We start from the raw sequence: 24969 nt of genomic DNA, 5'->3' as shown, positions 1-24969 counted from the left end.
AGGGAGCCAGAGACAGAGCGCGAGCGGAGGGAGAGGCAGGGACCGCACGAACCGACCAGGCGACGGGCGCCCGGGCTGGCGGAAAACGGTGGGCCCGGCGGGGCGAGCGGGAGGAACCAGCGAAGAGCCCCGGGAAGGGGTGAGGCTCGCGGACGGAGGGGGCGCCAATCCCGATCTCTGTCGCGGGCGGGCGCTCGAGGCAGGGGACGCCGGCGCGCGGGCTGCGCGGACCGACCGACTTACTGACCGACCGACGGAGGCACACCCCGCTCCACCCACCCCACCCGGCCTCGCCCGCATCCCCGCGCCGGCGCCGCCTCCCTCTCGCGACTCCCTCGGCCACCCCTTCCTGCTCCACTTCTTTTCCGCCTCCGCCTCTGCTCGGCTCCCGCGGCGCCAGTGCCTTCCCCTGGCCCGGGCGGGGTGCCTCGGCTCCCGGCAGAGCTCTCCGTAGAGTCGGGGCGGGGGGCGGGGACGTTTCGTTCTAGCAGAGAAGCAGCCCTGCGCTGGGCAAGAGGTGCCGAGGGAGCTTCTCCCGCGAGGACCGGGGGATGCGAAGGGTAAGACCTGGCAGAGTTGCGTTTGTAAATACTTCTTCCGCCTCCCGCCCCCTCGGGTGCTGACCAGTGTGGTCCCCAAGTGTCCTTCGTGGAGTTCTTATTCCGTGTGAGCGAATTGTGCATCGGTGTTTACTAAGCCGTAGAGCCCCAGCCTGTTAACTGTGGTCTGTGCTACTTCTGGAGGTTTCTACCATTTACTAGTTATTGAATGTGTGTGCACCTGGCTCTCTGTATGCACTGACGTCTGTTTGTGGAAAATGTGTAATTGTGCATGTTTGAAAAACGGGCGCTTGAGTTGGTACTTGATGCTTCTAAGCCATATCATCAACTAAGTCTTCCCGGAGAAATACATCGATCTCTGCACCAAACCTGAAAACTGTCTAAAGTCAAATATTAAATGTCATATAAAGGAATGTATATCAAATAATAAACTTTTGCATATAAAAATATAGCTACAGGAAACACTCTTCTTTGAGGAAAAATGAACGAGCATTTAGCTGATATCTCAATTTGAAGTGATGGAACCTTTTAATTCAGAACTAGCTGTTAGATGAAAAAAGTTGACGTTGTGTTTTTAAGAGACATTTCTGGCCAAGGCTCACAATCACAAACGGATCAGCTCCTGAATGAAAATGTGTTTTGCTATGACAGACGTGAGAAACTGTCATTTGGTCGTTTGAAAGTTTAGAAGCAACATGCATGTTTCTGATTTTAGTTTTTAATTAAACAGATGAGAAAAAAATTAGTCACCTTTTAATCATTGTGTCTCCCATGTTTTTTATTTTCCTTCAGATAAGTGCTATTCTTGCCTTTGTTGTTGCTTTCTCGATGTATTAGCACCCTCGGGCATTTAATCCAATAAGAAATTAGGACAGATCTACTGGTTTTAAAGGTGTTGAAATATATCTCAGTGGGTCCCATAACTTCTTCTCATTTTTAAGACCAAGTTAGTATCTTTTGAACAATGGGGGAAATGGAATCTCTCTGGGGAAACTCTATCAGTGGGTGACCACTGCCATCAATCGATTTTGCAGAATATTGAGAAGCTCAGAGCAACCAACCTTTAAGGTTCCCATAGGACTTTATCTGCTTTAAGGTGTTGCTTTTCTAATCCCACCCTACTGACAGTTTGCAAGAGAAGATATACTGATTGATTTTTCTCTGTCCTTTTTTTCCTGGTACTCCTTGCCCCTCCCCCGCTCTCTAACTCAGTTAAAAGCCGTGTTCTCAAAATAAAAGGCCACGTATAGTTTCTTAAGTGAGACAGATTATTTTCTGATTATCCATACTTGAACAGGATCCACGCACCTCCAGAATTTTAAACGTTGCATACTGCAGGCGGTTTCTGTAGGTACAATAGCCGTTACCACCGTTGGGCAAGACGCTTGGACATGGTTTTTAAAAACAAATCCATTTTTAGGTTATCAAGAGAACTTACTGTAAACGAACTCTTTTTGTTCCAAAGATGTCTCCCACTCCTGGCAGGGAGCAATCCTGGCTGAGGTAGGTATCAAGTGTCTGATGGGGAAAGGTCTCATTGTGTTCCTTAGTCTCCCTGGGGGTAACATGATGCCATAGGGGGCAACTGCTCAGTTTTGACCTTTCAAAAATAAAATTACTATGCTTGCATACTCGTTGTTAGGAAGGCAAATTATATTCATGACACCCCCCCCAACTTTTAATAGATAGCATCAGTACCTGTGCATATAAAAAGAATGTTATGCCTAGTCCCTTAAACAAGCCCTAGGTGATATTATTTACTTTGGTGTGTGAAGTTTCACCTTCTAGTGAAAAATCTGATCTCACGTTGGAGTAGTGCTTGGCTTTGTTTGTTATCCACTGTTTTCTTTTTCTGTTACCCTTTTCCCAGTGGACCACATGCCTCTCTGTCTCGCTTGTGAGATTGTTCTTCTCTAATAAGCCTAGCTGCAGGATCAGTGTGTTCTTTTTGGCATTTCAAAATGTTAAAATAGTGAAATTGTTAAATGTTACCAAGACGAAACTGCTGGGAATGAAATTCTCCAGAAGAACCACTACATTTGTGGCCTATCACAGTCTCTTCCAAAAGAAAACTCCTTGAATCGGTTTACCTATTTTCTCAAGAAAGAAGCAGTCCCAGTGATTGTGTTGATATGTATTTAGTATGCGGTGTCACCTTATTAATTACTAAGGCAAAGCCTGAAAAACTCACTCAAAACAATCATGTGACATTCTTCTTTGCTTTGACTGAATTAATCTGAACCACCAGGATATTTAGACAAGCTCCTAGGTTGTCTTACACATTAGTATGTGGAATTAGAATTGGAATTCTCGGCTGTATTAGAATAAACTGTTATGAAATGGAACTTATAATAGCAGTTTATAGTTCACCAGGCTTACCAAATGTTTCTTCCCAGAAAACAGTTGGCCTAATAAGGAGAGGGATTATTTCCCATAATTAGCTCTCCAGGAATGCTGCAAAAAAGAGTAATAAATCAAATTTGGAAATACCTAACAACACATGATGAGTAAAACGAGATTTGGTTATAGGGTCTTGAATTTGCTTAGGAAGATGGAGCCTGTCTGTTAGTTTGCTGACTGTTATTCTTGGGGTAATGATGTTAGCTCAGATGAGAGCTTTCATTCCTCTTTCATTCTAAAGGGATGCCATTGTCTCCACCAGTGTAAGTCTGTCTCTTTTATTTTTGTATTCATCATTTTCTAATTGAACTAACAAAGGAGAGTGAAGACAGCCTTTGGGTTTAAATTATTTATAATTCTGCTTCTGACTCTGAAATGACCTGGACCTAACATTGTTGTGAAAAACTATGCCAGGACAGGTTTATATATTGCATATCTATATCTTGAGGGGCTGAAAGCTCTGCTGATTTTGCTTTTTTTACTGAAAGTTGGTCGAGAAGTTAAAGAATAAGAGGCAATCCAAACCAATGGATGTATTTTGTGTTGGCAAAATTTTAACTTCCTATTTTCCCCCCTGAATCTCCAGCTCTTTCCTAATCCTGTGCTCATGATGATGTTAACCTTATATTATAACCACATGAATGCTGTTTTTGAGGGACTGGAGGGTTCAACACTTTGTAACTGAATTGCTGTTTAATGTTTTGATAACCATTTAATTCACCAATCTGTATATTCTTAGATTAGATTAGGTTAACTTTACAACATATTACAGATCAACTCAGATTTCTCCCAAATATTTTCTGGACTAAAAGAAATAATGTCATCCAGAGTTTACAAAATGTCAAGTTATATACTGCATCATTTAAGATGACCAGGATATATAAATACACTTTTATAAATATGTCTGAAGAAACTTTTTCAAAGACATATATCAAGACCGAAATAAAAACTGAGACATGTTGCCTTGATATATTTGAACATATGATTCAGATTTTAAATAAATACTACAAATTTGGGGAAACGTCCAGATTCAAGGCAGCTATGCAGAGGACATGGAAAACTCAAGGCAAAAGGAAGTATCCAGCTTGAATCAAAACAAGGCTGTTCTTATTTTCCAGGATAGTGGAAATCTGTTCCAGTGTCCTGTGTTCTAAAAAGCTTGCAAAGATGCTAGGATGGGCAGAACCACATTCGATGATAGTTTTCTCATAAACACCGATGGATGTGTTTAACACAGTTTTCACCAATCTTGCTGACTGGTTATTAATTTTGGAAGAAAGTTGGGAGAAGATATACAAGGTTATTACTGTGTCACAAGATACACGTTAGTATAGGTATATTTGTTGGATATAACACATTATAATGCTATCACAACTAAGTTAAAACTATAGGAAATTCGTGAGGGGGAAAGGGGAAGGCTGTTTTAGTCGTTTTCCAGTGATTCCCTTGGTGCTGTTCAAACGGTTTGAGGTTAGATGAACTTCTATCTCAAACAGGCTTGCATGGATAATAGATATGTTTATGACATATCAGTAATCAGAGGTCAAAGCCATTACATAAAGTAATCAGTGTGATTACCTCTAGTTATTAACATAAAATATTTACTGAAAATCCTGGGTCATATTTCTTCACTGAACAGAGTGCCTTATGGAAAATAAAGTACATTTCATTATAACAGTTTTTCTAGGGCAGTTGAGATTACAAATATATTCTTGATCTAGTTTTTATAGCTATTTTCCATATATTTGAAGTACTTTCCATATAGATTATTCCATATAGACTATATGGAATTATTATTTCCATATAGATTATAACTTTGGGATATCCTCTGAAAGTTTCATTTGGACAGGTTAATTTCATAACTTAGCGAGCATGGAATTCTGAGGTTCAGAGTTGTGTTCGTATGGGTTTTTGAGGAAAGAATTGTTTACACCCCAAACCTGAGCAAATAGGCCTGGTAGAGTCATAGCAGTTGTTTCAAAGTACCGTGAATTCTGTTTTAGCCCCAACTGGAGAAATGTTCACACCTGCACTTTAGGAAGGCTTTCAAAAGTTTTGCTTTGTTTCTTTTCTCTTCTTTTCTTATTGAACATGCCAGTTGAGATTGGTCTGATGGGAATCAGTGTTTTTTTAGCCAGCTCTTTTTTTTTTTTAACCCCCTGCGCTGTTATTGCATTATAGTCTGTATTTTTGAATAAATTTATTAAAATAAATTTTGCATTTTTGAATGCAACAAGGGATTTAAGTTCCCTTTTCTCCTAACACAGATGGCAAATCATTTTTCCCTAGGAGTACGATATTTTATTATCTGATGTCTTATTTTTCCACTCACATTTGGATTCCTAATTGTTTAGAGTTTGGATTCGTTGAAGAGAAATTTGATACCTTTGGCATGATTCCTTACCACCATTATAAACTCTGAATAGCATTAAAATTTTTTTTTAACTTCAGGAGGTAAAGTGCAGCATAGTTTCCAAAATTTGACAGTGTGATATCTATTTCTTTATTCCCACTAGCAAATTCCATGCTATTGCTTTTTAAGGAAAAGCAGAAGCATTTTTCAAAGACATGCCAAGCAATCTGTTGTGGGAGTTGAATATACTGGCAAATGCTTTCACAAACTGTGTATGTCAGTAGTATATTTAAATATAATTAAAATAAAATATTATTAGGAAATAATGTTTTTCAAAGTTTATGTTGAAATGGGAGGGTTCCCCTCTTTCCTTTATCATTTCTTTATTCGTTCTGAGACCATATATTTAGAGAAGAAAATTGGAGTCAATGTGAGTTCTGTAAATTGAGTTAAAAGGAGTTTTACATTTAAATTGGTGAGAAATTCCAGTATGCTTTAAAAAAAAATTCTACTTTCACATTGGACAGTTGTACTAGGAAATTTTATAACATTGATTGCTGTTGGTCAGGTGGCTAAAAAAGATGTTTTTAATATAGTAAGTGAACCAAAACCATAGGTAGTGTGCCTTTGTCACTCTTGTTTGCTTTTAACCCCGCTATATTTAAAAATAAATCAACTTGATTTATTCTTTGTAAGAGAGCTTATTTTAATACCACTGTGATCTGTGTATTTTGGTTTATTCCAGTGTTACTTCTTAAATGGACCATATTTTCAACTCATTTTAATGCATTGCTACCAGAATTTGTAAATGTTTTCTCTAGCTTTTGTACAAGTTGTGGTGAACAAGCGATATGCATGTGGAGAAAAAGGAAAAAATAAAATAAAAAGAAAAAAATTAAACAACTTAACTCATAACTAAAGTAAGCAAAAGATTGTCCAAAGGAATCTGTATCTTTGTCTATGTGGGAACTTGGCTTTGGAAAATGTACAACTACTTTTGGAAATTAGATCTAAGTTCATACAAATTTTTCAAAAGGGAAACCTTTGAATGATTTTAGTCCTCGGCTAAGGAAACTAATTATGAGTAATCTATGATCCATTTTTATTGATGAAATAATTAGAGAGGGAACAGTCTGCCCAGAGTCATATATTTAAGTGCTCTGGGATACATTTCCATATATTTATAACTTGTAGGTATTTTTGAAAGATCCCTGCCAGCTATAAGCAGTACAAATTGCATAATTACCAGGGTAACTCTGTAAGATAATTTGCAGTAGATTTGCATTACTTGGGCCTACTGCAAAATTTCCATTTTAGTTCGTCATTTTCTGGGTTCACCTCCCGTGATACATTATTTTATGGTTTTGGCAAAAGAAGAACAAATAGAAACATTTCCAGCTTAAAAAGGAAATAAGCTGGAGTGTTACTTACTTTTACTTTTTTCCTGTTCTTTTATGCTCAGTAGTCATGGGTTCCTTCACAACGGTGTTGATAGACATGGTTAGCAGTCCTATCAAACTTTACATAGACTTTGTAAATAGAATTAAGAGAAAATGGTATGCAGTTTTTAATTTGTGTCTGCTTACTGGGTAAGTGCATGTTATGTCTTGAAGCCACTTTTCTTTGCTGGACAAAAGATCTAGCAAATAAGTTACCTGAAAAAGTGCAGAGAAGCTCTGGATTGTAGACTGAAAATCCTTGAGAGGTTCTTCACTCCTTACGCTCATTTTCGGGCTAGACTACAGTGTCCTACTCCAATCAAATAGAAAAAGCTTGGTTTTAAAGATCTTCTGTGGGAGACTACTTTATCATGAACAGGCTTCCTTCACCATCCATTTCAATGATCGAAAAACCTACGCTCATAGAATATTCTTTCTTCCTATCTCACCTCAATTCTTCTTAAAGGCTAGTTCTATTTTCCTCCCCCATCTAGTCTTTTTCACAGGTTTCCATCTTTAACAATGGTTCTAAAATTTTAGAGTGTCTTAGAATCTCCTGGAGGCCTTGTGAAAACACAGATGTGCCCCCACCCAGGAACAGAGTTTCTGATTCTGTCGGTCTGAGGTCGGACCTGAGACTGCATTTCTCCCAAGTTCCCAGATGATGCTGATGCTTCTGGTTGGAGAGCATCCTTTGAGAACCACTGACCTATAAAATAACTAACTCTGTGTGCTCTTCCAAACCACTTGTGACTTCTCAGACTGTTCTTTAAGGTGTACCCTGGGATGTCCAGCCTATGCTCAACTATCTTATTTCCTAGTTCTTTATCTTCACGTCACTTTTTCTGAATACTTTTACTTCCTCAACTCTGTTCAAAATCACATAGTTGTAGCACACAAACCATGATTCAAGGTCAAACTCTTAAGTATAATAGAACTACCTCATGGTTTCAATGGCATAAAAGCTCTGTACTTGCATCCGATTTGTTATTACATTTCCAAAGCATACTTTACACCATTACTGAAACCAAGTTCTTCTAGTTCTGTTTGTACATTATAATTTATATCTTGAAAGCATGTTTTTCTGTTTATATCTTGTATTGTTCATACACACTGAAAATTTTTTTTATTAAGTGACTTTCAATTAAAGTAGGTGATATGTAAGTACCTAGGTTTTTAAAATCATGTTTAAATGGAATCTTGAACTTACACACAATAAAAATGTTTAAAATTACTCCAGTGAGAAAATGATAGGAAGGACATTGAATTATTTAGAAAACGAGTGTATCCTTGATTTGTATGAGTATTTAAACAAATATTAACTTCTCTTGTGAAATATTCCATTTTAGCTTCTGTAATGATAGAAAATAACTTTCCATTCTTTTTCATCACAGAGTTATGACCTGTGTTGGTGATTTTATATTTGAAAATTGGAAAGCCAAATGTTTCATAAAATAGAAATGAGTTGAGTTTGTTATTAGAATTGATTTTGGGCTCCTGAGACCTTCCATTCCTACTCTTAGCATCTCTTAGCATAAACGTGTCATTTGTTTTCAGTATAACTACTTTCCTTTACTCATTCTTAATTACTTTCTTGAGGCACAATTCCAAATACTCACAATTAAGTTTTATCAATATATTAAATTTTCTCAACGCCTTTTTGCCTCAGAAAAGCAATTAGAAATTTTGTTTTTGTAGGCAATAGTAATAACCCTCTTTAACATATTTTCTTATTTATGTTTAAATTAAGTCAGTTGTAAAACGCATAAAATGTTGTTAGCAGGAAAAGTTGCTCAACCAAAGCAAGAACCATGTCCACTGAACAGAGTAACAAATTGATTCCTGAGGGCTTATAAAAGCCACTCCATCTAGTGGTTGAATTTTCACATAACTTCTCTTGATAAGTTGCTTTGAAGACACACACACGCAGAAACCCATCTGGGAAAAATCAGTGCATAATAGCATGCATTTGAGGGAAGGAAAAAGTCCATTATAATCATAATTTCATACACCGTCTTTAAAGGTCTATCAACACATATAGTTAGGATTCATTCACAGTTGTGCATCTCACAAAGATCTCCTTATATATCATTGTTATATGGCAAAATATTGAGGTTCATAGTACATACTCAGGCTGAAGAAGGATCAGAATAGAAAGTAAATACCTGATCTTTGCCCATAACTTCTACTTGCCATCAATATAATTTCTATTTGATACTGAGATCAAAGATCCTGGGATACACAGTTGTTGATGCCTTTCATGTAACTTTTACATCTGGTTACAGTTCTTTCCAGCTGGATGTTTGTATGAGACCAAGACTCAGGTTTACTTCCCTAATGATCAACTGACTTTACGCCAAGGGAAACTATTCACAGTTAAAAGTCATTCTGCTAGGATAGCTCTGCTCTACTGCCAACATTCATTTAGTAAACAGGCATTGAGTACATACCCTGTGCCGGGCACTATGCCAGGCAGAGGACATTCAAGACCATATAATACAGGTCCCTACTCTCAAGGTTTTCATGATCTGAAGGGTTTAGACACAAGAAAGACTGCTATGGGATGACTCAGCATTGCCAATCATCTGTCCAGGGAGAAAACCTCAAAGTACATATAGGAAGGGAATTTACCCAAGCCAGTACTATTTGATGATGAAGTATCATCTGTCTATTACTTGTATTCATATCCTACTCAACTCTGTCTTCTGTGGGAGGGGAAGGGCAGATGGATGGGCTTTATTGGATGGGTTGGTTGGAATGGAGAATCATTTCCCTTGCTTCCTTGACCTGTATCCATCATCCAGGTGGGATACGTGAATAGACAATGTCTACAGTGTTTAGCACAGAGCACATGCCCAACAAAAATATGTTACACGAAGCATGTAAGGGGCCAATAACTTTATATCCATCTGCTGCCTTGCTGTAGTAACACAGCTGTGTGCCATTTGGGCGCCAAGAGTGAGTCACAGGCACTCCCTTGTTGGAGCCCAAATGACGATTACATAGTTTCTTCTGCCTTGATTCCAGGCAAGTTCTTAAGAACTGACCAGAGAGTGGCATCCTCTCTCTGGGCCTTAAGAAAACCACCCTGCTCACGGTGGGAAGTGGAGTGATTTCCTTTGAGTTTGAAGAGCTCCGTATGGGCAATGGATGTTTCAAGCTTTTGTCGACTTACAACAGTCATGTCTCATTCAGACCTAAAGAAGGTGCCCTCTCTGTTCCTCGCTGGTGTCGTGGAAACTGTCATAACTGTCCATAATCTTTATAATTGACTACTGAAGAAAAATATGTATACGTAATTTTTTAAATTAGTGGCAAAGACAAGTTAGATTTTATTTATTACTCACCAACAGCCATTGATTGCAAATAAGGTGCTAATCCAAGGCTAGGATTTATAGCTTAGAGTTAATTCTCATACTTTGTCCCTAAAGCCCATGGGACAAGGATGATTTGCAAGTGCTACGGGCAACTTTTTCTGTCAACAGAGCATTCCTTCAGATTTTAGTTGTTCATTGTGTAAAATTATTAAGTACTGTTTATTACCTCCTTTCTCAAAATTGATTCTTCCCTTTCCTTAGAAGTGGAAAGAAGACTGTCTTATTAAATGGTTCCTGGACCTCGAAGTTGAGAGCAGGGACATTGAGTTATACAGACTTGGGTTGAAGTTCTAACTCCATTCTCTCTAGTGGGCAACGCTGGGCAAAGCTGTACCTCTCTAAGCCTCAGTTTTCTCATATGTAGAATGGGAATTGTAATAGCACCTAATTCATGTAAATATTAAAAATAATACATATCCTTAGCATGATGCATGGCACATAAACATGTTTCCAACTGAAAATATTTGGGAACTGGAATTCTCTCTGTCGTATATTTAATCATCCTAGTCACCCAGTCACTGAGATTTGAGCCCGGGGAAACAAGACTCTGTTTTTAGTTGGTCTTCATGTGTCTGTTCATGGATTCAAAGAGAAGATACTTTTTGTTGAAAGATGAATGAAGAAACTGAAAAGTATGCTGCTCCATTGGACAACATGTGGCACGCTTTAAACCACTGTTGTCCTTGGCAATGAACTGTCAAGATTACCTGCCTACTGGGTTCTGCATACTGCTTTCGGCCTTTATTGATCAAACCTCATGCAAGATAAAGACAATCTTATGGACTATTTTGTATATGGGCCAGGGCTTCTATTGAATTGAAAACTTTGCAAATTCTATTTTAAGGGAAGGCTGCTTCAATTATGCTCCTTTTACAGCTTATATAGAAAATGCATCTCCCTTTACCCCACTCCCCCCTGCGCCAAACAAGCAAAGGCACTTGGTAGGAGGAAACATCAAAACAGCAGAGCAACATTAAATGATTCATGGAATTGGTTATAAAGGTCAACAGATCTAAGGAATCAGTTCATCTGTATCATTAACTTGCTTTTGTGATGGTTTTCCTCCCAGCATTTTCACCTGATAGTGAGTGCTTAATTTGATGTAGTTTAAAGGCATCATTTCTTGAGCCCTGAAATTCTTTATGCCTTAAGAAGCCTATAAATGTTAAATAATTAGGCATACTTCAGGTTAAATTTGAACAGAAATATAGCCTTATAAGTGTCCTCATGTCTATCTGGTCCATAATAATTGATATTTTTAATGAAAAATGTAATACTCATATTGTTAGTAAGAATAGACCAGAGAAAAGGGTACATTTAATAACTTCTGCTCTATGTTACAAAATATAAGAAAAGCTAAGCCTTTCAGAACCAACTGAGCATTACGAGCACAATGGAATTTTCTTTTCTGTATGGGAAAGAGAGAGAACATTAACACAAGGAAGAAGAATTATGTATTTTTGCCTGAATTATCAGGATAGTTAAGTCAATCTTTGACTTTGCTATGGAAGATGGTGCAATAAGTGACCAAACTACTTTAATAATTCAAAACTCAACTGGTTAGGTAAGCGTTAGAACAGACTCAGTTGCCCATTCAGCTGTAACAGAAGCATCATTCATCAAGTTGTGAAGTTGGCCCGTGAGATCTGCCAGTGTACATTAAGGACGTGCCTTAGAAATAATGCAGTTATAAGAGTCAACTAAAAATTTCCCTACTGACTTATAGAAATACATTAGCAAGTTATTTTTCTTGATCAAATTAAGAGAAACCAGACTTGTTCCCAGAAATGAATGGAAAATAACAAACAAATATATCCACTGGCACCTTCTTTCTCTTGAACCATTCGCAAGGCTCTTTTATAAGGTTAACCAAGCAGAACAAGACAGAACCAACAAACTAAGGAAAACAACACGATTAAGAAAAGGCCTATGGCTCCTACGTTTGATATCCTGGACGTCTATCAATCTAGACGTGATGAGCTTGGGATTATTTCCTTAAAGCATTTATAAACTTAGAATCTAGAAAAGGAGCCTGGTCGGCTGATACAGTCTGTAACTATATTGGGAGCGCCGGTCTTCCGATGCTTCTGGAGGGTTTTCTGCCTTCCCGGACATGACATCCTGCAGGAAGCAAATACTCTCTAGTGCCTGTTCCCCCAGAGATGCTGCAAGGATTTTGACTCCAGAATCAACAGTGCCAAATATCTAAATTACTGAAGTGTCCCTCTGAAACAAAGAAGGTCTTCAGTGGGGCAATGACGTCTAAAATAGCCTGCTATTAAATTATACTGGTATAGAAAAGACTTTATTTGAAGTCTTGTTTTGAGGACCTACTCCATGTTCATCCTAATCAGAACATGGATGTTTTATACCCTTAATGGTTATAGAAACAAAGATACAGACTCTGAATAGACTTTTAAAAAAAACTCCGTACTGCTTCCAAATCCATGACAATTTCTTGATGACACCATAGCCTGCGAGTTGATGTATAAGTTTGGAGGCAGTGGATGGAGAAAAGCAGGTGTGCATAGAGAGGTGGGCAAAAAGAACAGGTGATGTTATTCTAAAACTTGAAGTTTTTTTAAAAATAATAGATTCAATATATTAAAGTATTTTTATTATTGTTATAAAGGCATGATTTACAGCCTAAATCGTTAGACTATGTTCCTTATATTTTAAAAAGCAGAATTCTAGGAAAATCCCCTTTAAATGTCATTCAATCATTCTTTTACTATAATGGTAACAAAACCCAACTGCTTCTTTAATAGGTGCATCTACACCTCTTGCTGGAAATTTCCAATTAGATTTTCCCAGTAGCAAACAAAAACAAAATTAATGGTAGCTGCATCCCCCAAAGCCTGAACTATATTACTAATGAACTCTCAAAGAAAACTCTCAATACAAAAAAATAAATAAATAATAGTAAGGTGGACATTACTGTAGTAATCCAAATGTAAAAATAAAGGGTTACCGAAATGCAGAGCACAATTTTCTTGCCATGATCCCATTAACTGTTAAAATAGCCTGTGCACAGTGGCATTTTGACATTGCTAAGATCCTTGAACTGCACAACATCCATGTATATTTTTAACTGTATTCTTTCATTAAAAAGTTGGCTTATATTGGGTAGAAGTTACTCTATATTTCGTAACCACACTGCCCTGACTCAGGTTTTAACAAGCTGTTTTTTTTTTTTTAATGAAAGTGCTTGGTCACATTAAAATGGGAAATTGTGATCACATATGTGGTGATCTTAATATAGAGTAAATCACAGGCACACATGTTTTGAATTATTGAAATAAGGTTTGTGATCCTTCTTCTTAACTGAAGAAGCTTTATACCTCTTCCAAATACTAAAATTTTCATCCTTGAGGACATGCCAGTAGGCAGATGTACCTAGATGGGCTGGGATAGGAAAGAGCGATTTAGTAGGAGGTAGTCTTAATTACTATTGGCAAAATGCCATAATTCGTGTTTGTAAGAAGCTGGAAGGCTAGAATATACTATAAGATGCAAAATGGCTTTATCCTAGTTACTGTTAATGCTTAAAAGATGTATAAAGTCCCAAAGCAGAGACTCTGGTGTCTGAGAGACATGGGTTCAGCTACAAGCTCTTCATATTCTGGACAATTTATTTAAAATCTACTGGTCTCCACTTCCTCATCTGTGACACGGGGATTATAAATAAGCACCTGATAGAGTTGTCATGACAATTTCACGATAGAATATATGCAGAGTCTCTCAAATGCCTGGAATGTAATAGACATTCAATAAAGTTTCCTCCTCCCTCACCCATGTGTGTATCTTATACTTGCTTCATGCTTTAAGTGCCGAGACAAAAATAAAAATTGAATAAGTAGCCTATGATCTAATTAAGTCAATGCATTATCTGGAAGTATTATTAGTATATGGCAAAGAGCCATTATACTAAGTAATGATAATAATAATTAATATTTATTGAAGACTTAAATTTTGTGCCAGGCACTATGTTAAGTTCTTCACCATGCATTATTTTTTTCATGTAATTTTCAGAACAATTCTATGATGGAGGCATCCTCCTACTCCTTCTCCTTCCTATTTTACAGATGAAATAATGAGCTTTAGAAAGAGTAACTACTTACCCAAATACAGGTCTGACACTAATCTTGGTTTGATAACTCCTAATTCAGTGTTCTCTCCATTACTGGTGCTTGGACTGGCTGGAATCAGTGGGGGAAAGAAGGGAGATAGTAGCATCCCTGTCTTAGGTTAGGGAAATGATGTATCATAAAGGTTGAAAGCAGGGCTTTCCTGGTGGCACAGTGGTTCAGAGTCCGCCTGCCGATGTAGGGGACACGGGTTTGTGCCCTGGTCCGGGAAGATCCCACATGCCGCGGAGCGGCTGGGCCCGTGAGCCATGGCCGCTGAGCCTGCGCGTCCGGAGCCTGTGCTCCGCAACGGGAGAGGCCACAACAGTGAGAGGCCCGCGTACCGCCAAAAAAAAAAAAAAAAAAAAAAAAAAGGTTTAAAGCAGCTCCAAACCTGTCAATATCCAATATGGTCGCCACTAGCCATATGTGGCTATTAAGCCCTTGAAATGTGGCTAGTTCCACCTATTGAAAGGATAATATTTTGGATGTATTGAGTTAAATAAAATATATTATTAAAATTAATTTCACCTTTTACCTTTTTCTTTTTACCCTCGATAATGGAAATTTTAAAATTACCTATGTGGCTTGCATTCCATTTTTAAAAAAAAAATATTTTGAAGCTATAAATCAAGCTCATAAACTACTAAATAAAGTATGTTCCAGCCTCTTACCTTGACAAATATGCCTTCACGAGGGCCTGCAAGGCCAGGTTCAAATTTAGAATTTTTGGCCTCCTTGGAGTTAGCAAAACATGACGGTGCGGGGGAGCCAGCTTTGCCCGCCCCCTTCTGCTCCCAGCCACACTGCACCACGAGGACACACGCATGCAGGCACACGCATGTGATCGGCCCAGCCTGCCCATCCTCACACCGCTTCCCCCACAAACAGCTGCCTCCGGCGGCTTCCAGGAGGACAGACCCCAGGAGCAAGCCCACGGAGTTCCTGGAATTGGAGGAGGGTGACTCTGGGAGGGCATCTCCTTGACCCCATCGGGGGGGGGCCCAGCTGGAGAGGCTCTGTGACAACGAAAGTATGATACCCTCTATAAGGTACACTCTAATTTCAGGGATGTTAAAATGTGAAAAAAATGTGCATTTTTTTAAATTTAATTTTTTGTTGAAGAATAATTGACTTACAATGTTGTGTTAGTTTCTGGTGTACAGCAAAGTGTATCAGTTATATATATATAACTGATATATATATATATATTTCATATTCTGTTCCATTATGGTTTATTACAGGATACTGAATATAGTTCCCTATGCTATACAGTAGGACCATGTTGTTTATCTATTTTATATGCAGTAGTTTGTATTTGCTAATCCCAAACTCCTAATTTATCCCTCCCCTACTCCCTTTCCTCTTTGGTAACTGTAAGTTTGTTTTCTATGTAAGTCTGTTTCTGTTTCATAAATACATTCATTTGTGTCATATTTTAGATTTCACGTATAAGTGATATCGTATGGTATTTGTCTTTTTCTGACATACTTCACTTAGTATGATAATCTCTAAGTCCATCCATTTTGCTGTAAATGGCATTATTTCATTCTTTTTTATGGCTGAGTACTATTCCGTTGTATATATGTGCCACATCTTCTTTACCCATTCATCTGTTGACGGACACTTAGGTGGCTTCCATGTCTTGGCTATTGCAAATAGTGCTGCTATGAACACTGGGTGCATGTATCTTTTTTCTTTTTTTAATAGATTTATTTTATTTGTTCATTTATTTATTTATTGGCTACGTTGCGTTGTCGTTGCTGTGTGTGGGCTTTCTCTAGTTGTGGCGAGCGGGGGCTACTCTTTGTTGCAGTGCAAGGACTTCTCACTGCGGTGGCTTCTCTTGTTGGGGAGCACGGCCTGTAGGCATGGAGGCTTCAGTAGTTGTGGCACATGGGCTTCAGTAGTTGTGGCTCACGGGCTCTAGAGCGCAGGCTCACTGGTTGTGGCGCATGGGCTTAGTTGCTCCGCAGCATGTGGGATCTTCCTGGACCAGGGCTCGAACCTGTGTCATCTGCATTGGCAGGCAGACTCTTAACCACTGTGCCACCAGGGAAGCCCCGCATGTATCTTTTTGGACTATAGTTTTCTCTGGATATATGCTCAGGAGTGGGATTGCTGGATCATACGGCAACGCTATTTTTAGTTTTCTTGAGGAACCTCCATACTGTTTTCCATAGTGGCTGCACCAACTTACATTCCCACCACCAACAACAAAAAAAATGTGCATCTTATATTGGATGTCCAGCAGCCTTCTGCATTCCATTTTTATCAGACAACACTGCTCTAGAATCAGAATATCTGAGTTCATTCTGGCTCTGCCCTTACTAGCTGTGTGAATGGCAAATTACTTTACCCCCTCTGTGCCTTTCATCAGTAAAATGGAGATAATAATGGCATCTACCTCACAGGGCTACTGTGAAAATAATTTGATATACATCAGAGGCTCAGAGGGCCAGCTGCACATAACAAGCTCTCCATATGTGCTTAAAAGGGGAAAAATCAGCAAGACTTAGTGGTCTACCTGATTATAGAGGCTGAGGAGAGGGAATCCAGGGTAAGTGTGGAGTGTGAGCTTGAGTGACTAGAGAGATTATTCACAATACTGTAAGAAATGTGAAACATGACATGGCTGCATTATTTGTAATAGTAAGAGATGATAAATAAGCTAAACCTGTGTCCATAGGAGGCATCTATGAGTATCTAACAGATACTCAAGGCAGCTGCTAAATGAGGAGGTTTTGTGTACTGAGGTGGAACTGTCTTCACATATACTTTTAGGTGGAAAAGCAAGGTGCCAAACAGTACCTATATTAGTATTTGTTAAAAAGAAAAGAAAGAGGGGATAAATGTATATATATTTGCTTGAATATGCATGGAATATCGCTGCAAGGAGTACCAAGAAACTTCTTGCCTCTAAGGAGGAAAACTGGTTGGCTGGAACATCAGAATGGGAGAGGTTAGGTTGACTCTTTGCTGTATATCCTTTTGTACGTTTTGAATTGTATGAATGGAATATAAATAATCAAAATGTCAGATAAATTAGGTTTTAATTAGGCAGTGTGAAGGGAGAATTAGTTACTTGAGAGAAGATGATTTATGGGATGGAGATCATGGACTGGGCCCCAGTAGCTGCCTGGAAATGTTGGGCTCAAACTTTGATCTTCAGACCAAATGTCCACTGAACTAATTACCTTTCTCTCTTCTAATTTTAAGAAAAGGCAAATATATATTATTAAATCACGGCTTTCATGGATCAGTTAATAAAATTCAACTGCCACTGTATTAGGTTCATGGGAAGATTTCGAAGTGAGCCCAGCCTCCCCCATCCCCCCTACGCCTGCTATCATGTTATCAGGTCAGTGAGTCACATAAGAAAAAAAAGACGCCAGTCCTGTGCTTGGAAAGCACATTCTAGTTATGGAAATAAATATGTAAACTTATGCATAAATGCTATGATGAGGTCTATAATAGAGGGGAAAACTGGGGGACTAGTTCTCCCTGGTGCAAAGGGCAGGTCAAGGAGGTAAAGATAATTTATCTCAGAAAGACAACTTGGAAATGAGTATTTCAGACAGAGGGAGGGGTAGGAGGAAAGGAGGAAGGTGTGCAAGCGTGATTCAAGGAGCAGGGAGCCATCTCCCGGGCCAGGAAGCTGTGTGTTTCGATATGGGTGGCAGTTGAGAAGCAAAAGTAAGATTTGAGGATGTGCCAGGACCATTAACGGCTCCCACAGATTGTGGCTATCTTCTGTGTCCTACCTATTCCATGAACACTTTCCCATATAAGTGGAGTTGTTGAGCGAATGTAAGTTTGCACAAAGAGCAAACTTGACTCAAGAGACACAGCCCAGGGGTGGGCACATGTACGACATTTTCTGGAAGAGCCGAGGATGTGAGAGAGGATATGACAGACAGATGGCTGAACAGGGAACTTGAGGACACTTGAGCGTGAACAGGTGGAGCCAGGCTGAGCTGGGGACTCAGGAGAGATTGTAATAGGGGAACCAGGAAGCGCAGGGCAACCGTTGTGGCTGTTGAACTTCAGTCTTCTATTTCTGCATCCTTTATTTTTATATCCTCCACAACTAGACAACCTCCCCGGGACACCTGGCTGGGCTTTACCAGACTCTCAGTGGACACTGGGTGTCCGTGTGTGGTCTGTGCACTAGTGTTCCTGCCTCTGGCTGAGCAGTTCCCAGCCCTTGTGTGCCTTGCCCTTTGCCAGTGTGGGAGGGTGTGCAGAACCGGCTCAGAGAAGAAGCAGTTAGTTCCTGAGTGATGCCAGAAGTTAGCCGTGGACGATTCGGGGCCCTCGGTTCGGCGGTGCCTCCGAACTGTCATTGCAGGCGATGCTGACCGTGCGAAAGGGCCAGAGGACCATGCAGGAGCCAAGGGTGCCCTCCTGACTCACCTGTCATGCTTGCTTTGTTCACCATCCGGTAACATATTGCCCGTATTCTCCTTCACCTCTATCTAGCCAAAGTCGGCTGGGTCATGTGGCTCATTCCGTGAGTACTTAGGCTAGGTAATCACTACACAGGCAGCTTTCATTTACAATGTCAGTTACCTCATCTAAATAGAGCATTTTTCTAGCACGAATGGATCGGGCATCTATTTAGGATAGATACCCTGATTCAAGCTACATGCTTATTTATTCCCATTATGATTGGGTGACTCCCTCCCCCACCTTGAATAGGAAAGGGATTTTTTTTCTCTTTTGAAATACCTATAGTCAATCAACCAGCTTATGTAGGGCCCCCTGCTATACACTAGGCATTATATTAAATGCTATGAATAAACACTAAGATAAATAAAATTCCTTCCCTCAGTGAGCTTACTACCTAGTGGGTGGGAGGGAGGGGCAAAACAGATGCAAACACGGAGAAATATTAGAATATTTGGTAAACACCATGGACACCATGGTAGAACTCTATCTGGCTATTCTAGGAGCCCCAAAGAGGGTATGATGGGAGCAGAGGAGCTACATCAAACTGGGGGAAGGAGTTGACCAGGTGGAGGAAGGGAAAGGGTGTTTGCTCAGAGGAGTGTGCAAAGCAGTGGAAGCAAGAGCACCAAGTTGAAAAGCAATGGATTCGGTGTGTTCATGGAACCAAATTATCCGGTATAGTGGCGAGTCCAGGAATGGCGAGAGGAGGGATGGAGAGACAGGCAGGGGCTAGACAACCCTGGGAAGGAAGCCTTTTACTGGACTTCATCCTATGGGTGTGGGGATGGAGGTAGAGAGCTTTCCTGCTCAGGGAGAACAGAATGTGGAGAGCTCTGGGCACAAGGGAGTGAGGGTCAGATCTGAAAGGCCCTCAGCTGGGCTGACACGGATGGCAGAGAGAAGAGCTGCGTGGGATGGTCTGGAGAGCATGGGCCTGAAAGGGAAGCCTCGTGAATGAACTTGAACTTGGTCTTTAGGGCACAGAGGTTGAAATAGGGGAGTGACGTAATCAGCCGCCTGTTTTATGAAGATCACGGCAGCAGCTATTTATTTGGCAAGTGATCAAAAGGGGATCAGTCCAGGGCTTCCCTGGTGGCGCAGTGGTTGAGAGTCCGCCTGCCGATGCAGGGGACGCGGGTTCGTGCCCCGGTCCGGGAAGATCCCACATGCCGTGGAGCGGCTGGGCCCGTGAGCCATGGCCGCTGAGCCTGCGCGTCTGGAGCCTGTGCTCCGCAACGGGAGAGGCCACAACAGTGAGAGGCCCGCGTACCGCAAAAAAACCCCAAAAAAACAAAAAACTGGCCACGTGGTTGGCACTCGGGTTCTGGTGAGCAGTGATGGTGGCCTGGACTTAGAGGTGGCAGAATGTGGGAACTTGGGCCACATTTAGCATGTTGTGCCTATTTCCGATTACCAGACAAACAGAACAAAAACCGCATCATGACACTTCAGGTATTCATTAAAATTTTTTTTCTGTGTCTCCGTGTCCTGCCTCCACCCACATTAATTCTACATACTCTTGGCACAAACATCCTTTCCTTGGGGAAGCCGCCTTCAACCCCCAGACGGCTGCTCCCACAGCATCCTATATGTCCCTGACTGTAGCTGTTACAATGCTTTCTCATACTTACAGGGTCAGCCTGTCTCCTCTGCTACATTGAACTCCATGTGGTCAGGGGCTCTTTCCAGATACTGTTCTGTTCTTAGTGCCTAGTACAGTGCCTGGCATATACTGGGTGTACCACAATTTGTTGAATGGATGAATAAATGAATTATTAATTCAGATAGGTGGGATCTTTGTATTTTAGCAGGAGGATTCAGAACATTTTAATGGGATCCAAGCTAATGCCTATCTTTTCCCCCCTCAATACAGTGTGATATTTTTAGGAACAACAAAAAGACAATTAGTGAGTAAAATATTGGCTTTGATGATTTTTAAAATGATTGTAGATATCACTCCATACTTCTAATATTTCTTCTTTATTTATTTATACTGAGATCATTGACATTGAACATTGTCTTAGTTTCAGGTATACGACATCATGATTTGCCTCTCCCACACACCTTGAAGTGGCCCTTTTATCGTTTGTTGTGAAGTGTCATTCAGCTGGTTTTCAAGTCTTTTTCAGAGGGAATTGTTCCATTTGTAGCTGTAGATTAGGTGGGCCTCTGGGAGGAGGGGGTTCTGGATCTTTCTACACCGCCATCTTGGACTGCCCTCAGTTTTTCTAATATATAAGCTAAAGAGCCCAATAGCCACATTTTAAACAAATATTTATAAATAGGAACACCAATTCTCTGGCCATTTATTTTGAAACAGAGGCAAATTGCCTTGCTGAGAATTGAAGAGCCCTGAAAATCTGGCCTCTCCTCTCAGCCATCCTTACTTCCAGTGCCATCCACCTGGAAAGGCCTGGATGATCGGGTCTTTCTCCCGTCCTCCAGTGTGTGCTGGTGTCACCTCGCTGCTCATGGAAGTCGCTGTCTGGAAGCACGGTCCATTGTGACTACTTTCCAGTGTTAAAGATCTTGTTCTTCCCGGGAGCATCAGTGCAAATTTACCCTTCGTAACATTTTTCTTGGCTGGTGTAGACATTCTAGAAGTTCACCTCAGCCATGGCTCAGTTCAAACATCTTCTCTGGGTGAGGAAACTTGCCCGATGGAGTCAGGGCTAGAACCTGGATCTTCCCATTAAGGCCACTTGCTTCCTACAGTTCCCAGCAATGTCCTCCTCCGCCTTTACACTGAACACACAGGCCACACGACTCAGTCCTTGACTCCACACTCTGTTGTTCTTTGGTTGTGTTATATGCTCACCTGTGTGACAAGGCATGTGACAAGGCAGTAAAGTCTTTAAGAGCAGAGATTGTGTGACATGTGGTTGCTTTCCCCACCAGCATCAGGACTCTGTGTGTGTGTGTGTGTGTGTGCGTGTGCGTGTGTGTGTGATAGTAGAAGCCAGGTGGCAGACACTGCCTAACACAGCCACACCCAAGACACATTGCTTTCGCTTGACCACCAGACCCTGGAGGTCCACGCGGGCCTCACACAGCGACTCAAGTCCAGAGAGCTTAAATAATGAAAGAAATGGATGTGTTGGGTGTGTGCCCTACCTCACCAACTTTTGACAGCTTTTCTTGTTTTTTTCCTTCCTTTTTAAATCTTAATTGCGTTTTTATTTTTATTATGGTATATTTTTCTGTACATTGATCAAATGCGTGGCTTTATTTTATTTATTTATTTTTTCGCTGCTCTGTGTGGCTTGCAGAATCTTAGTTCCGTGACCAGGGATCTGAACCCACGCCCTCGGTAGTGAAAGTGTGGAGTCCTCACCACTGGACCACCAGGGAATGCCCTGGGAAGCTTTTCTTTAACTGAAGGATCGACACATTTTGTTGACAGAATCGGACAAGGATTTTACCTATGTTCAGAGACAGGAATGAAATAACACAAGGGGACATATTTGGGATGTTTACCATCGTTCTTTTGGGGGGCGGGGGGCGAGTTGTTCGTGTGTTTTCATTCTCCCTGTTCTCTCCCCATTCAGCTTATCTGTTTTCCCTCCCATCAGGGTTTCCTGCTGCGGGGCTCTTTCTCCGTCACTGTGAGTGTGGCCTAATCGAAGACAGAGGGGATGAAGTCCATCCTCGATGGCCTTGCAGATACCACCTTCCGAACGATCACCACAGACCTCCTCTACGTGGGTGCCAATGACATTCAGTACGAAGACATCAAAGGCGACATGGCATCCAAATTAGGTTACTTCCCGCAGAAATTTCCTTTAACTTCCTTCAGGGGAAGTCCCTTCCAAGAAAAGATGACTGCGGGAGAGCACCCCCAGTTAGTCCCAGCAGACCAGGTGAACCTCACCGAGTTTTACAACAAGTCTCTGTCCTCCTACAAGGAGAACGACGAGAACATTCAGTGTGGGGAGAACTTTATGGACATGGAGTGCTTCATGATTCTGAACCCCAGCCAGCAGCTAGCCATCGCCGTGCTGTCCCTCACGCTGGGCACCTTCACGGTCCTGGAGAACCTGCTGGTGCTCTGCGTCATCCTCCACTCCCGCAGCCTCCGCTGCCGGCCTTCTTACCACTTCATCGGCAGCCTGGCCGTGGCAGACCTCCTGGGGAGCGTCATCTTCGTCTACAGCTTCGTCGACTTCCACGTGTTCCACCGCAAAGACAGCCCCAACGTGTTTCTGTTCAAACTGGGTGGGGTCACAGCCTCATTCACGGCCTCCGTCGGCAGCCTGTTCCTCACGGCCATCGACAGGTACATATCTATTCACAGACCCCTGGCCTATAAGAGGATCGTCACCCGGCCCAAGGCCGTGGTGGCGTTTTGCCTGATGTGGACCATCGCGATTGTGATTGCCGTGCTGCCTCTCCTGGGCTGGAACTGCAAGAAACTGCAATCCGTGTGCTCAGACATTTTCCCTCTCATCGACGAGACCTACCTGATGTTCTGGATTGGGGTCACCAGCGTGCTGCTGCTCTTCATCGTGTACGCCTACATGTACATTCTCTGGAAGGCGCACAGCCACGCCGTCCGCATGATCCAGCGCGGTACCCAGAAGAGCATCATCATCCACACGTCCGAGGACGGCAAGGTGCAGGTGACCCGGCCGGACCAAGCCCGCATGGACATCAGGCTGGCCAAGACCCTGGTCCTGATTCTGGTGGTTTTGATCATCTGCTGGGGCCCCCTGCTCGCAATCATGGTGTACGACGTCTTTGGGAAGATGAACAAGCTCATTAAGACAGTGTTTGCCTTCTGCAGCATGCTCTGTCTGCTGAATTCCACCGTGAACCCCATCATCTACGCTCTGCGGAGCAAGGACCTGAGACATGCGTTCCGGAGCATGTTCCCCTCGTGCGAAGGCACCGCGCAGCCTCTCGATAACAGCATGGGGGACTCGGACTGCCTGCACAAACACGCCAACAATGCAGCCAGCGTCCACAGGGCCGCGGAGAGCTGCATCAAGAGCACGGTCAAGATCGCCAAGGTGACCATGTCTGTGTCCACGGACACGTCTGCCGAGGCTCTGTGAGCCAGACGCGTCCCTGGCAGCACAGGAAAAGAAATTCTCTCTCTCTCTCTCTCTTTTTTTTAAAAGCTCAAAAACCCAGAAGAGTCTGTCGTCTCATCGGTTATATTTTTTTAAGTTGACCGCGCTCAGTGAAAAGGTGATTGTCACCGTGATCAGTTTTCAGTTCTCTAACGTTTCCATAGTGTAGGTCCTCAAACTCAGTTCTCCGGGGGTTTACGGTGAAGAAAGGCTGTTGTTTAAGGGACGGGAAGGTCCTTCAAAGTCTCAATGAAATAGGAGAGAACCTTTGGCTACACAATTGGAAGCCCAAATACCCATAGAAAAAGGCCATCAAATGAGTAATGCCTTTGTAATCACAACTTTCATTATAATGTGAAATGTACTTGTCCGGAAGTAATCAGAGATGTCCATTTTTACAACAGTTATAGTACTAAAGTAAAGCTATTTTGTAAAATGTAGTGTGTCCTGTGAGATGTGTATCAGTGTTTACCATGTGTTATTTATATTTGTCTAGTCCAGCAAAACTGCAAGGTGGGCTTCTACAAGAACAATGGCACATAAGCAGTGGATATATGCCAATGAGACCACTTTTTAAAACATTACTGCCCATGATGTAACTTTAGAAACCTTAATATTTTTTTCAAATATCTCTATTTAAATTTGACATTGAAATAACCATAAAGGTTTATTTTTCTGTTAATCCAACAAGAAGAATTTGAAGACTGTCCAAAGTCTTGAGCAGAATTCGTTGACACTTAAAAATTTCTTAGTCCAGCATTTTCATACGAGGACTTGTGTTATCTTCTGGACTATAGCTGTTCTGTTGGGTGATGGATTACAATCAGAACAGAAGAGAGACTGCATGTTGACTTTGGCTGACACCTCCGACTTCCTTTAGACTTTAGCTCTTACTGGACCTCTTAAGACAGCATGTGTCAATCTTAATGTTTGTTGTTATCACTGTGCAATTGCTGTTTTCTTGAAGAGTATTGCATCCTTATATTCCAGGTTTAAGTAGATTTCATGCCTGGGTGGCCAAACAACAGTCTTCATTTTTTCTTAATTGAAAAGAAGTAGTGTCTGGATCAGTAAAATTATACTGTGTGTGAGTGTGAATATAAATGTGTGTGTGTGTATGTGTGTGTGTGTGTGTGTGTGTGTGTTTCTATCCTGTAACTGTTCTAGTAATGTCCTAAAGTGAGAAAAC

At 41.3% G+C, this 24969-nt stretch overlaps 1 protein-coding gene across 2 annotated transcripts; it reads left to right on the top strand.

The window, feature by feature from the left end:
• On the top strand, positions 1 to 24969 carry CNR1 (cannabinoid receptor 1). 2 transcript variants are annotated; one of them, XM_079939473.1, is made up of 2 exons: positions 1 to 560; positions 22281 to 24969. In XM_079939473.1, the coding sequence occupies exon 2, from the start codon at positions 22344 to 22346 to the stop codon at positions 23760 to 23762; it is 1419 nt and encodes a 472-aa protein (XP_079795599.1). In that variant the 5' UTR covers positions 1 to 560; positions 22281 to 22343; the 3' UTR covers positions 23763 to 24969. The 2 variants fall into 2 exon arrangements, with proteins under 2 accessions (XP_079795599.1, XP_079795600.1); XM_079939474.1 differs by having other exon boundaries at positions 29 to 88.

This window comes from Stenella coeruleoalba (genome assembly GCF_951394435.1).
Source record: "Stenella coeruleoalba genome assembly, chromosome: 12".
NCBI lineage: Eukaryota > Metazoa > Chordata > Mammalia > Artiodactyla > Delphinidae > Stenella > Stenella coeruleoalba.
Note: the sequence above shows the minus strand (reverse complement) of the source record. Positions and strands in the feature narration are given on the sequence as shown.

Excerpts from the sequence above, each read along its gene's own strand:
- CNR1 (XM_079939473.1), top strand. The coding sequence starts at position 22,344 with ATGAAGTCCATCCTCGATGGCCTTGCAGATACCACCTTCCGAACGATC.